A 12,810-nucleotide genomic window follows, 5' to 3' on the forward strand; every position below is an offset into this window, starting at 1 on the left:
TGAATTCCACAATAATTACATCATATTAATACAAGCAACAAACAAAAACAAACTAACAACACAACAGACCTTCAAGTTGACCAAATTCAACCCAAGCAGAAAGCACTTACCTCTTGCTTTGTGAAAGGAACTCCATTGAGCATAACCTGAGGTAGTGATCCCAGAGCAGTCTTTTCAAAGAATGCAGCACCATGCTAAAAATAGACATTTTTACTTCATTTTAGTTACTACACATAATTTCATATTAAACATTTTAACCAAGAAAGAAATCCATTATTTGACCATGTAACTGTCTCACCAATGTATACATAATTATTCTCTCTTATTAAAGCCTCCCCATAAACGCTGCTACCATTTTTATTTGTTGCACCCAAACTATTCCATAAATGCTGTAAAAATACCATACAGTACTAGTATTTTCGAAGATGAGATCGCCGATTTCACCAATATCCATGTGTGGCCATTGTTATCGACAGTGTTTACAGTATTTGTAGAAATTCCTTAGTTTGTGGAGCACAGCTGTACTGACATATGGTACTAGCAGGAATTACCATTGAAAATAAGACCTAACTAACACCCCCTTTTGGAAAATGCAACAGCCCGGGTGTTAATTAGAGATAATACAGTATCTAAAAATATTGCAAACATTTTAAATAACCATTTAAAAATGTGTGTTTGAGCTAATCGAACACACATTAGAAGTCTACTGAATTTTTATTCTATTCATAAGTTGTTGTTCCATGCTTATACTCACAGGTCTTTTCTCATCATAATCTGACCCCAGTCCAATGATATCTTGAATGTCTTCTCCTTTGAACATCTTCTCAAAGGTATCAATGACATTATCCACAGTAATAGGGTTTCCATCAGCAATATTATGAATCTATATACAATAAGAAATAGAGAAAACAGTGACAACACAATTCAAAAGCTGAAGATATAATAACAGGCATAGATTTGAAGTGGATACAATTTCAAGTTAAAATTTTGCACTAAGAGTGCATTATGTATTTGACAGTGTTCACTTTGAAAGAAATGTTAACACACTTGTTTTGATATTCACATTATAGAGATTGTGCATATTCATACCGTAAATATGGCAGACTACTCAAATGCATTCAACAAAAGCATGCTTGCAATCTACCACGACAGTTCGTCTCACACACATAACAAATGCACTATGATAAAATAGGTTGATAACAACATTTGATTGAATGGACTGCACTGCGTCATGATTAAGTTGAAGGACACCCATTCAAATCCTTTGTTTGGAGCCAATCGATAAAAGCATGCAGGGCCTCTATTTTGAAACAGGACTGGATCAGTTCAATTTGTTAATATACTTTTCTTAGAAAAGCTTTTTCATTTGACATATCAGTTCGGGGCACTGCTAATTCAAAGACGTCTCTGATATCAAAGACGGGTCAGTGATTTCACATACGGGGGTCATTTCGGCACTAGATGCAGCACTTCGGCACGAAGGTGAATGTATCAGAACATGCTTTCCTATGTTTAGGAAATATCTATCTGTGCAAACATCATATCATCTGTGCAAATTTTGACAAATGGTCTCAGAAAATACTTAGATTGCAAAATCGAGCCATTTACGGCCCAATTCCAACGTTTTGAAGTAAAAAAAAATCCCAATTCATGGGGGTAGGGTGAATATTTTGGCAAGGCAAAAAATGAGGGGACAAGGAATGTTTTTGCCAGTCAATGAGGGGGGGGGGAAGGGAGCGATTTTTGGCACGCATTGTGGCGGCACGCTGGCGGCACCTTTTCAAAAATATTACTTGGGGAAAATGGTAGGCCCCTACGGAAACGTTCAGGTCTAACCTCGTGGCTTGACTCTTCTTGTACACGTGCATGGGATGAATTTGGATAAATATGGACACTTGTATTTTATTAATAAGGGTGGGGTTATGTTATGATCAGGTGGCTCAAAAAAGATCAACAAATTACGGTAAACCAGGCGCGTGCTCAGGGGGTGGGGCTTTGGGGCCTGCAGCCCCCGGGTCTTAAAAAAGAGGGAGACAGAAATTTGTTATGAATTACAGGCCTATCTTTCATAGATATATGCCTATAGGCCTATTATAGCAGATCCCCCTCAAGCACCCCTTGCGTTAAAACAAAAAAAGGCTACACTTAGGCTGAATTGTAGGAGTTATTGAGCACAAGTAAGCCTGTTCATTTAAAACTAAAATTTGCAGCTCAGTTGGAAATCTGTAAAAAGTATATGCTCCGAAAATAACCAATAAACATGTTGTACCAAATGGCTCCATTGGGGCCTTCACATTGAAAAAAATGTCTAATTCGGAGGTGTGAGGGGGCACATCGCCCCTCAGACAACCCTAGCGGGGCTGCCACGCCGATGTTCAACATTTTGAAATTTTGTTCAGTTCAGCCCCGACGGTCTCGGAATCTAGAAACGCCCTGTAAATAATACGATGATAATAATTTTAGGAAATAAAAATGTTTTAATGAAATAGTGAATAAAAATGTTTCTAGTTTCTTCTTGGTATTGGTTGAAATTGTTTCCATGAGTCGGGGTCTGAACAATTAATTTACTACTCCCCATATAATGTTGCAGTTCAAGTATAAATACTCTATGAAATATTAATGTAAAAGTTTTGGTGCATTCATCACCACATGTTGAGTTTTGATGTGTACGGAGAAATGAAAGTCTGCAAAATGTCGTCGAGGAAGCAAAGTTATTCTGCAGCATTTAAGCTCAAAGTTATGAAAAAGAGCAACAAAATTTCTTTTAGCATTCCCCGATTTCTCACGTTTGAATATAAAGAGTGTACCCCGAGCCTGCGCTTTAATTCCTGAATTGGATAGTAAAATTAGCAGGCACTCAACTTGGGCTAGCTACAACCCTGATTAGGTCTACTCGCAAAATTATTCCAGCTGCGCCGGTTCACGTTCACCAACATTACTAATATCGTTTGCGGCTGGGTTTTGAGACTAGGGAGTATGTGATTTATGAGACGTCTCTGAATTATGATACTGTCAGGTGTCTCGGCACTGAAGAGTCTTTGATATCAGAGACGTCTTTGAATTAGCAGTGCCCCCGAACTGATATATGAACATAGGGATGCATTTCTACTTGTTCAGGAAATGGCTTTGCAGATTAACAAAAAACAACAACTTAGGCTTACTCAATTGATTTTGTTCTGTGTAAGCTTACATGCCTACAAAATTTAAGGGTGGGGGCATAATGATGACAAAAATCTATATTTTGGGTACATAAATAAATATTGACAGCTATATATCTGGGAAATATTTAAACTTAAACGTTATGACGGACCTCAATACCATGAAATGACCCTTGACTGCACTTTCAGTCATAGCATGGTTCATTGCAGGCCAAAGATTTTAAACCATGTCTCGCATAGTAGTACAAATTTGTATACTATATCATGCTGCACTAGCTAATTGACCCACCTTGATAAGTAGATCTAATGCTTTGGCTGCATCACCACCATCATCTTGCAGAGCAAAATTAAACGCCCTGACCATGGCAACACCAGCATCTTCATGACCATCCACATCAGCCTCCTCATTGACAACAAACACTATGCCGATGCGTACAGGTGCCTCGTTGGTATAGAACATCTCGGCTAATTGGAACATCATGTCGCTGTCAGGGGTTGTAGGATCTAACATGAACACCTGTAATCACAAATGGTATTCTTTGTGTTAATATTGGCTTTTACAATGGGAATTCATCAATTCATCCTCGGATAAGTGATTTACCATTGGGAAACTACCTAAAGGTAAGAAAGAGGAGAAAATGTACAATCATGTGAAATCATTCATCTGTAGGGAAAAAACGTCTGATCTTGAATTCTTTGATATCCAATGACATTAGCATTTCTTACCAAATGAAAGATGTTTTTGCGCATATATCTCATCATCCCTGGGAAGACAGGTCTCAGCATTTCTTGTATACTTGAAGGCCAATGTTGATATCTGCTATCCATCTCAAGATCATTTATAAACTGAAACACAGACAAAGGACACAAGCATGATAAGTTACAGGTTACAGATCTTTGATATATGTGCCCATCCACCACAAACTGGTCGTAAAGTCGGCATTTTCCATTTTGATATACAACCAAAAACAGTAATTGGATTTCTATGTTGAATATACTAGGAATTTGACCTTTGATGAACTATAACTTCACTTCCAGATGTCCGATGAGGCTGGTTGAGGTGTCATTTTGAAGCTATAAGTGAATTCTTTCAAAATCTGCAATAAACAGAAAATGACCTAGAGCTGACTTTACTACCACTTCGTGGTGGATGGTCACATATGGTTGGAAGATAAAAGACACATCATACATATCAACATAATCAGATTGTTAATAATATATGATATGTATAATAACATGTTCTAATTAACTGTAACAGACGAACACATCAGTATAGTCACATAGGACTTGACCATGATTGTTAACTTGCATATGACTAACAATTTGGTTGTTTCATGCTGATGTCCGAGGTGTATAAAATAAGAGCCCAAAATGTGCCCACTGTGTTCACTTATATGCATTCTAATAATTCCAGGGCCACAGATAACACAGGGTTAAAATAAAAGAGGTGGGAATACTCCTGCAAGTTTTGATGATTTACATGTCAATTTTTTTGTCTTCACAATTTGTGTTAACTTACAAGACAAATACACTGGTTCACCTAGCTGACGATTTGATTGTTTTTTGATTCCATCATCTAACTTAACTTACCATAACAGACTGATCTCTGACATCTACAGCAAAATCACCTTCATTGGACTCAACTTGAATCCTCAACAACTTGTTCAGATCTTCACCCTGTAATTAGAGAGTAAAAACACTCTTTAATGATAAAACAAATCAGGAAAGTTGAATTGTATCTCATTAGAAAAATGGATTCAAATATAAACAAGGCAGACTTTGGAGACATCATGTTTTGCATCTGAAAATTCTTCAAATATTTAAACCACTTATATACAAGAAGCACTGGATATGCAGTGGTGTAGCAAGGGGGCCAGGAGGGCATATGCCCTGGGCGCCACATTTAGGGGGATGCCAAAATAGTGATGGTATAAAAAGAATAGGGGTTGAGGAAAGATAGAATGCAACATGAAAAAATCACCCTTTTTTGCAGTGTATTAATTGCACGTTGCACGAGGGATGTTTTCTGATGACAACATATCGCTATCTATCTTTAAATTGTGTTTACAAAAATGAGGACATTTTTTGATCACTACCCCCCCCATTTTTCAAATTCTTGAGCATTCTGGGCAAAAAGAATTTGGGTCAACAATTAATCATTTTAATTTTATCCTTGCCATGGGCACCACAACTCCTAGCTGTGCCACTGAGGACAGGACTAAATAAAATGGCATCAGCTTGGTGGGGCCTGCAATGCCAATGATGGCTGAGATAGATAAATAGATGGATAGATTAATCTATACAAACACAAGATGATCACATACCTTGACTCCTAATTGATAAAGTCCCTGAAGAAGTTTGCCTTCTGACCTCAATAAATCCAACATCCTGTTTAAAGATATACAAATAGATCAACGTACCGCTGCTTCTCAAATCAAATTTCATACTTGTAAAGAACTTACGGTATAAGATGCCATATATACATGTATTTTTGAGATTGCCAAATTGCCCAAATGTAAAGTGCAATGAATAGTACAACAATGAGAATTCCTGGAACCTTGAAATTCAACTTGATGGCATACCTTTCATTTCAAGCATGAAGTTGCAAGATTCAAACTATTCAGTCAGAATTTAAACCAAGCTTACCCAAGGCATTGAGGGTGACATTGCTTTCTCAATTCCAGTTGAACATGACAGTCAATCCAGTCAGAACGCTTATGTGAATATTTTAAAATTAAGTTGGCTCCTTTTTGGAAAATGATGTTTGAAAGTCCTAAATCTTCCACACCCTTTCCACTGTTTTTTGGATGAAAATGCCTGGGATTTTGAAAAGGCTATTTAACTGTTGAATTTGGTTACCAATATATTCTTCATGGTGGTATGGTTTTCTATTGAAAAGTCCTTGATATACACAACTACTACTATGATTTAATAATATGAAATATACTTACATGTAAGGATCTGCAACATCTGTATCTATCATAAGTCCATCAATCATAATCAGGGAATCCCCAGGACCAATACCATACTGCATTTGCAGAGTCTGACAAAATATGAAGCAAACAATATATGTTGCATCAAAAACATATTGATGAACAGTCTGAACAATACAACAGTAAGTTACACTTGTAATTCTGGTTCTCGAAGCCTTACACATAAACAATATTTAAATGCCACAAAAACCAAAGATATTTAAATTTGTTTGTACTTTTAATTTAGTTTTTAAATATTCATATTTTGAGTAGTTTTAACTTATTTCTTAGAAATGTGTGTCTAATAGCTCAAACATGACAGACTACTAGTTTTATATTAGGAACACAGAAAATATGCCATCTGAAAACCCTGTTTGTCAGCCTCTTACAATGAGATTATCTCTTTAGGCCTTTACCTTTTGATTGCTTCTGATTTCACGCCTCACTTTATCATCCACCTGCGTCTTTACAACAGTCCTTGCCATCAATGGAAAGTTTTGGCTGATATCCCTCATCATTCTTAAAGCATCATGTCCACTTGATGAAAGGATCCTCTGTGCTGACTGGAATGCTATGTCTACATAAGGCATGAAGAAAATATAAAATTTGAATATGCATTAAGCTTTATTTGTAAATATACAATTGTATTGAAACAATCAGTTTAACTTATAACAAATGTGGTGTCTAAATCTGTGAAACATATTATGAATAATATTATCCTTCCAACCTGGGATAGCTGTGACACACAATAATTTACATTTGATGCATACGGACCAGAGGGATGAACTTGCAGATGTGTGAGAAATTACTTGATCAACAGTCTGATATGGTCATGTTTTTTATGCTGGGCACCAGTTGCGTAGCATGTGTATTTTTCAAACAAATCACATGCTTTTACAGGTTTGGTACTATAATTTCAAAAGTTTACATTAAAACCCAATAAAAATATATATTCTGAGAGCATATACTCAGACGATTTCAGAAACAATACAATGGGAGTCATTATACAGGGCGACCCATATAATATACAGGGTGTAACAAGAAAAATAAGGATGAAAATATTAATTCAGTTAGGGGTGTCACCCCTCGACGTACATTGATAATTTAAAGTTTTGACACACGTTTAATATAGTTAACTTAATTGCCCACCCAGCCATATGGAACTTTTAGCGGTCAAGTACTTCAATTAGGTAAATACAGGGTGGTCAAAAATCTATCAATATTTATATAAATTTCTTCAAAACACCCCTTATCTGGCACTGGAGATGCAAATTTTTATGATTGAGGCATGTTACTAGATGTAAAATAAGCTCAACAATCCAGTTTTTAAAGTTAAAAGAGAATTTGACAAAGCGTTTTCGTAAAAATGGACTTTTTGGATCAAAAGTGAGCATGAGGCGCTCTTTCAGATTTGTCACAAATTTTCTTTGTTCTATTAGTTTTTAGTTTACTGAAGTAAAGAGGATCACAACCAAGGTCTGCTTAAGAAATTTGAGTCTTTTATCATGTTTCATGACTAATTAGACTTAACGAGTTACAGTAATTAGTACAAATGAAAATCATAAATTTTTGTTTCAGAAATTGAAAGACCAATGTCTAAGGAAAAAATAGTACTAAACAAGCTCGTAATAAATATCAAATAAACAAGATACATGCATGTAAAAACGTCTTGATGAGTAAGAATGCACCAAAGCCACCCTTTTTAGGTGCCCAGTATACAAAACATGACCATATACAACCAGGCCTGAGAGTGTGTATCTTTTTTTGGCGAATGGAGGGAGCGAAGCGACCAATGTCTCGCCCCTCACGGCCGGGGGTCCAGGGGCTGTTTAAGGGCCCTTTGTGGGGTCCAGGGGCAACGTCCCGGTGGGGGGGGGGGGAGAAACTCGGGAAACTATCAGGCCTGCATACAACATGACATGCACTGTGTAGAGCATCAACATTTTCCCAAAGTAATATTTCACATTTTATATTGTATTTATTAAAGTTTTTATCACTGTGTGTTCAATAAATTATCTCTCTGTCTGATGTTATGACTTACTCTGCAGCTGCCAAACTTTGAGTGGTGTTATTTTAGTGGTGCTTTCCAGTAAGAAGTTTCTCCATTCATTCAAATTCTCTGCAAGATCTGGATGTTGCTGTCTGTAAAAATATAAATGACATAAGAGTGAAACAAAGAGTGAGAAATTACTATGGTACACATTATTTGGTTTTTGTTACTGCATGCGTCAGTGAAATCCCAACTTATGCTCGAGTAAATCCACATAAGCATGCACCAGACACACATAATATGCTAAGCGCAACTAGCATAGGCACTGCCCGCCAGCTGCATGCACGTCATTCTATATCAATCCATGATGTTATGAGACTTGCTATTTATAAGTATGCATTACATGCATGATTTTCGACACTAACAACCCATATCAAGTCTGTAAAAAAATAACTGCGCAATAAACACGTAAAATAAGGTATTATTTTCTAAAAATAAATTCTTGGGGGATTGAAATTGTAATATGTACAAGAACATAAATCAACCAATCAACATAGAGTTTCTGAATAATTAACCAAACAAGGAAACATCTTATCTATATTTGGCTAGGAGGATGAAATAAGCCCAATCGGCATTGGAAGTTTGCAATGCATTGTGGGACAGTTTTTGCAGTTTTGTGACACTTTGCCCTCTGACCTATTGGGAAAATTCAGAAAAATTGGTTTTTGTGCGTACAAAATATAATCTAAAATGTTTTACAAGAATGAAAACAAACCCAAAAAACATTATTATTGAATAAATTAATTATTTGAATATTTTTAATGATAGCATTTTTTCAGTAATAAATTAATTCAGAATAATTTACAGCAATTTCCCGATATGTCAAATGTCAAAGTGTCCCAAAATAACCCGAAGTTACAATGGCGATTGGGCTTATTGTAGTCTATTTTATCATATTATTTTATCATTACAAGAACTAGCACTAAGGTCAGAATTTTGTTCCACTGTACTGTGCGGGATTGAATCTTGATTCTTCCAGAGTGAATTTGTGGAAATCATTTGATCCTTACCAATCAATTTCTGTGTAATCAACTTTAATTCAAGCAAATTTGTTTGCAAGAATATTTGCGAGAATTGATTCTTGGATTGTTGCAGAAATTCTGACCCTGTAGCACTCTGACTGAATCTCTGCATCTCAACATGTGGCATTGCTTTGCTCTTCACTTGAAGTGACATCACCATTGCCTTGACTGTCCATGTGATGTATATAAGTTAACCCCCATACAACTGTTTTCTTACTTGAGTTTTGAGAAGACGAATCCTTGCACCTCATCAGCCAGATCCTCCTCTTGTTGCTGTTCCTGATTACTGCCCTCCTTCACATCTGTATCATCAACAGCCTTGTACTCAGTGCTCTTAATAGCCAGCTCCACACCATAACCAGAAAGGCGAACTTTCTTAGGATTCGGGTCCTGAAAATTCCCAATAGTGAGAAAAAGAAAATATATTGTTATGAGTTGGATATACTGCTGAATCTGGATTTGTCTTTTGGTTAAATTCATATTACGCATGGATATTTTGAATTGGTGAACAAGGGCTCAGCACCAGAGAGCAACATATCAATTTTTAACGGTGATCAGTATCAACTGTGTTGTGCTACACTGTTATCTACTCTTGTATGCCACCCTCTTACGCTTGCTTATCACTGACCATTATTAAAAAACTGATATGCTGCCCTCTGAAGTCTGGAGCTAAAATGATGATCCTTTGATTGCTTATTATACTCCTTTTTGAAATTGAGACTATGATTGACAGGTCTCTTTGTAATACCAGATTGGCTTGATAGTCTGCTTATGGAAAACAGAATAATTAGTTTTAACATTTTTTTTTTTTTTTTTTTTTTTATCTTTTTTTTTTTCCTTTTTTTTTCAGAGAAAAAAAAACATTTATTCAAGTTTAACTTTAAACAGAGGTAAACATTAAGCATACACATGATACACAATGATATTACACGATACACATGATGAAATATAATTTCATACACACAGAGAAGCTCTCACACAACGCTATGCAAGTACAGAACCTCACATTACGAGGTTCTGCCACTACACATAGCCATGCAAAAACCTCTCCGGCGTGTATGAGGGTCTAAATCTTATTCTCTACAGAGTGAATTGAAAATACCCCATCTTTTATAAAATAAACCAATATTATTGTTACATATGTAAATATATTTTTCTAATTTATAATGATTTTGCAATTCTTTCTTGAAAATGTGGATCGTAGGGTTATTTTCTTTCATTTTCATTTTATATATATGAAATCTACATAAAACTAGAATCAAATCCAAAACAATATAGCTAGGACCAACGCCAAAAAGCAGATTATCTTTTTTCCAAGAGAGATTTATATTAACTTTGTTTTCGATCCACCTTTTCACATCATCCCAAAATTTCCTAACCACATGACAATCACAAAACATATGAATCAAAGTTTCACTCTCCTCCAGACAGAAGGTACACATACTGGAATCTTTTATCCCAATTTTAAATAAAAATGCGTTTGTACCAAGGATTCTGTGAATTATTCTGAATTGAAACCACCTGAGTTTAGTACTTATTGTACATTTGAAGGGTGTATTAAAAATAACATTCCATCTTGAAGGATCAAATGTAGCTTCAAGCTTTTCTTCCCATTTGTGTACATATTTACGAACAATTGTTTTTTTCGAAACAAGAATATTGTATATTCTTCTGGAACCCTTTTTATCTTTAAAGAGAACATCAAAGTGAAATGGAATAGTGGGATAAACAAGGGTATCACCAGGTTTGTCAAAGAATTTTGGAAATGACTTTTTGATCGCCAATATTACACCACCGTATTCAACAAAATTTGTGCGAACATGAAATATACGCATAAAATCCTCCAGCAAGAGGAATTCCCTCTCTCATTTAATAGATCATTTACAAGATCAACACCATTACTTGAACCCAATGCTGGTAATACAAACTTTGTTTACCCACTTTAATGTTTTCATTGTACCAAAGTGAACTTTTCAGTACCTCCTGTCTGGTAGTTGGTTGATGACAGTTAGAAAAACTAAACCATGCCAAAAAACATCTTTCCAAAATTGATTCGGTTTATCATTGTTATTATTCATGAAATTCATAATATTAGTAGATCCACCCTCAATGTCCTGGATACGGTTTATACCTGTTGTCTGAAGAAAAAGCTTTACCCACTCTGTCTCCGCAAGATTTTTAATGATTCTACTGAATCCAGGTTATTTTTAGTGCATGTATATATGACTGGACATCAACCATTCTCACACCTCCTTGACCATAATCTTGGATCATTTGATTTCTTGTAACCTTATCAATACCTTTCCATATAAATTTATATATTATTTGGTTTAAATCTTTTATTAACTCGTATTGTGGATTAGGCAAAGTTAAAATCAGAAAGGTAAGCTTAGATAAAATAAGTGATTTAACTATTGTTACACGGCCCAGAACTGTAAGATTACGTCTTGACCATTGGTGAATTAATTCATGAATTGACTCCATTGTTTTTACATAATTAATCTGCACCATTCTTTCAAGTGACACAGTGAAGTCAATACCTAGTGCTCTAAAACAGTTATTATTATGAATCCATTTAACGTTCAAATGATCACAAATTGTTTCATTGCTACCACTTTTTGACCCAATCCACACAACATTAGTTTTGTCTATATTTACCCGTAAACCACACATGTTTTCAAAAGAATCGAGGATTTTAAAAGCTTCATTCATTGACTTCTCTGTGCCATCAAGAAAAAGAACAGTATCATCAGCATATTGCGATATGCGATATTCTGCATCCCCTATTCTAATACCTTTAATATTCTGATTTTTTCGAACCATCATACCTAGGACTTCCGCACAAAGGATGAATAAATAGGGACTTAGTCCGTCGCCTTGTCTGCATCCTCTACCCACCTTAAAAGATTCGAAAGAAATCCATTAACTAGTACTGATGATGAAGCTTGATTATAAAAACACGAATCCATTTTTTAATCGAATTGCCAAAATTGAATTTATCTAATATTTTCATTATAAATGTATGTGATACCGAATCGAAGGCCTTTTCGAAATCAATCATGAGAAAAAGGCCAGGAATATTTTTATTCTCTGCCAAATTCATCAGGTCGTACATTAAACGTATGTTTTCTCCAATATATCGACCCGTGACAAAACCTTTTTGGTGTTCGTGTATAATATCGGACAAGCAGGATTTTAATCTGGTTGCGATGCGACCATTTAGGCGAAGTTTATAAGATACATTTAGGAGGGAAATAGGCCGCCAGTTCTTCAAAAATTGACGTGGTTTATCTCCTTTGGGTAATAAAGTGATTATACCATATTTTTGAGTTACAGAAAGTTGTCCATTTTCATACGCATAATTTAACGAACGAAGCAAATACCATACAAGATCATTGAAAATACTTTATAAAATTCGAACTAAATCCATCAGATCCAGGTGATTTATCATTTTGCTGTTTTTAAGAGCATTTAAACGTTCCTTATATGTTATAGGACCTTCAAGACTATCGCGCTGGGCGTTTGACAAGATTGGAGTATTTATATTTGCAAAAACAGAGTCAACATCAGCATTATCATCAGTTTCAGATTCCGAATATAAATCTTTA

The 12,810-nt window shown here is 35.5% G+C and overlaps 1 protein-coding gene across 1 annotated transcript in view; it reads right to left on the reverse strand.

Annotated features, from left to right (window-relative positions):
* The window catches only part of LOC140155631 (UDP-glucose:glycoprotein glucosyltransferase 1-like), a 48,734-nt gene that overhangs the window by 25,281 nt on the left and 10,643 nt on the right, over positions 1 to 12,810 (reverse strand). Inside the window, exons 6-15 of the mRNA XM_072178547.1 lie at positions 9,420 to 9,592; positions 8,172 to 8,272; positions 6,547 to 6,707; positions 6,110 to 6,201; positions 5,483 to 5,546; positions 4,749 to 4,835; positions 3,885 to 4,004; positions 3,448 to 3,675; positions 755 to 883; positions 111 to 194 (exon numbers count right to left, since the gene is read on the reverse strand). Of these exons, the coding sequence (XP_072034648.1) occupies positions 111 to 194; positions 755 to 883; positions 3,448 to 3,675; positions 3,885 to 4,004; positions 4,749 to 4,835; positions 5,483 to 5,546; positions 6,110 to 6,201; positions 6,547 to 6,707; positions 8,172 to 8,272; positions 9,420 to 9,592 (1,239 nt within the window). The remainder of the gene's footprint in view (positions 1 to 110; positions 195 to 754; positions 884 to 3,447; positions 3,676 to 3,884; positions 4,005 to 4,748; positions 4,836 to 5,482; positions 5,547 to 6,109; positions 6,202 to 6,546; positions 6,708 to 8,171; positions 8,273 to 9,419; positions 9,593 to 12,810) is intronic.

Source organism: Amphiura filiformis, chromosome 6, assembly GCF_039555335.1.
Source record: "Amphiura filiformis chromosome 6, Afil_fr2py, whole genome shotgun sequence".
NCBI lineage: Eukaryota > Metazoa > Echinodermata > Ophiuroidea > Amphilepidida > Amphiuridae > Amphiura > Amphiura filiformis.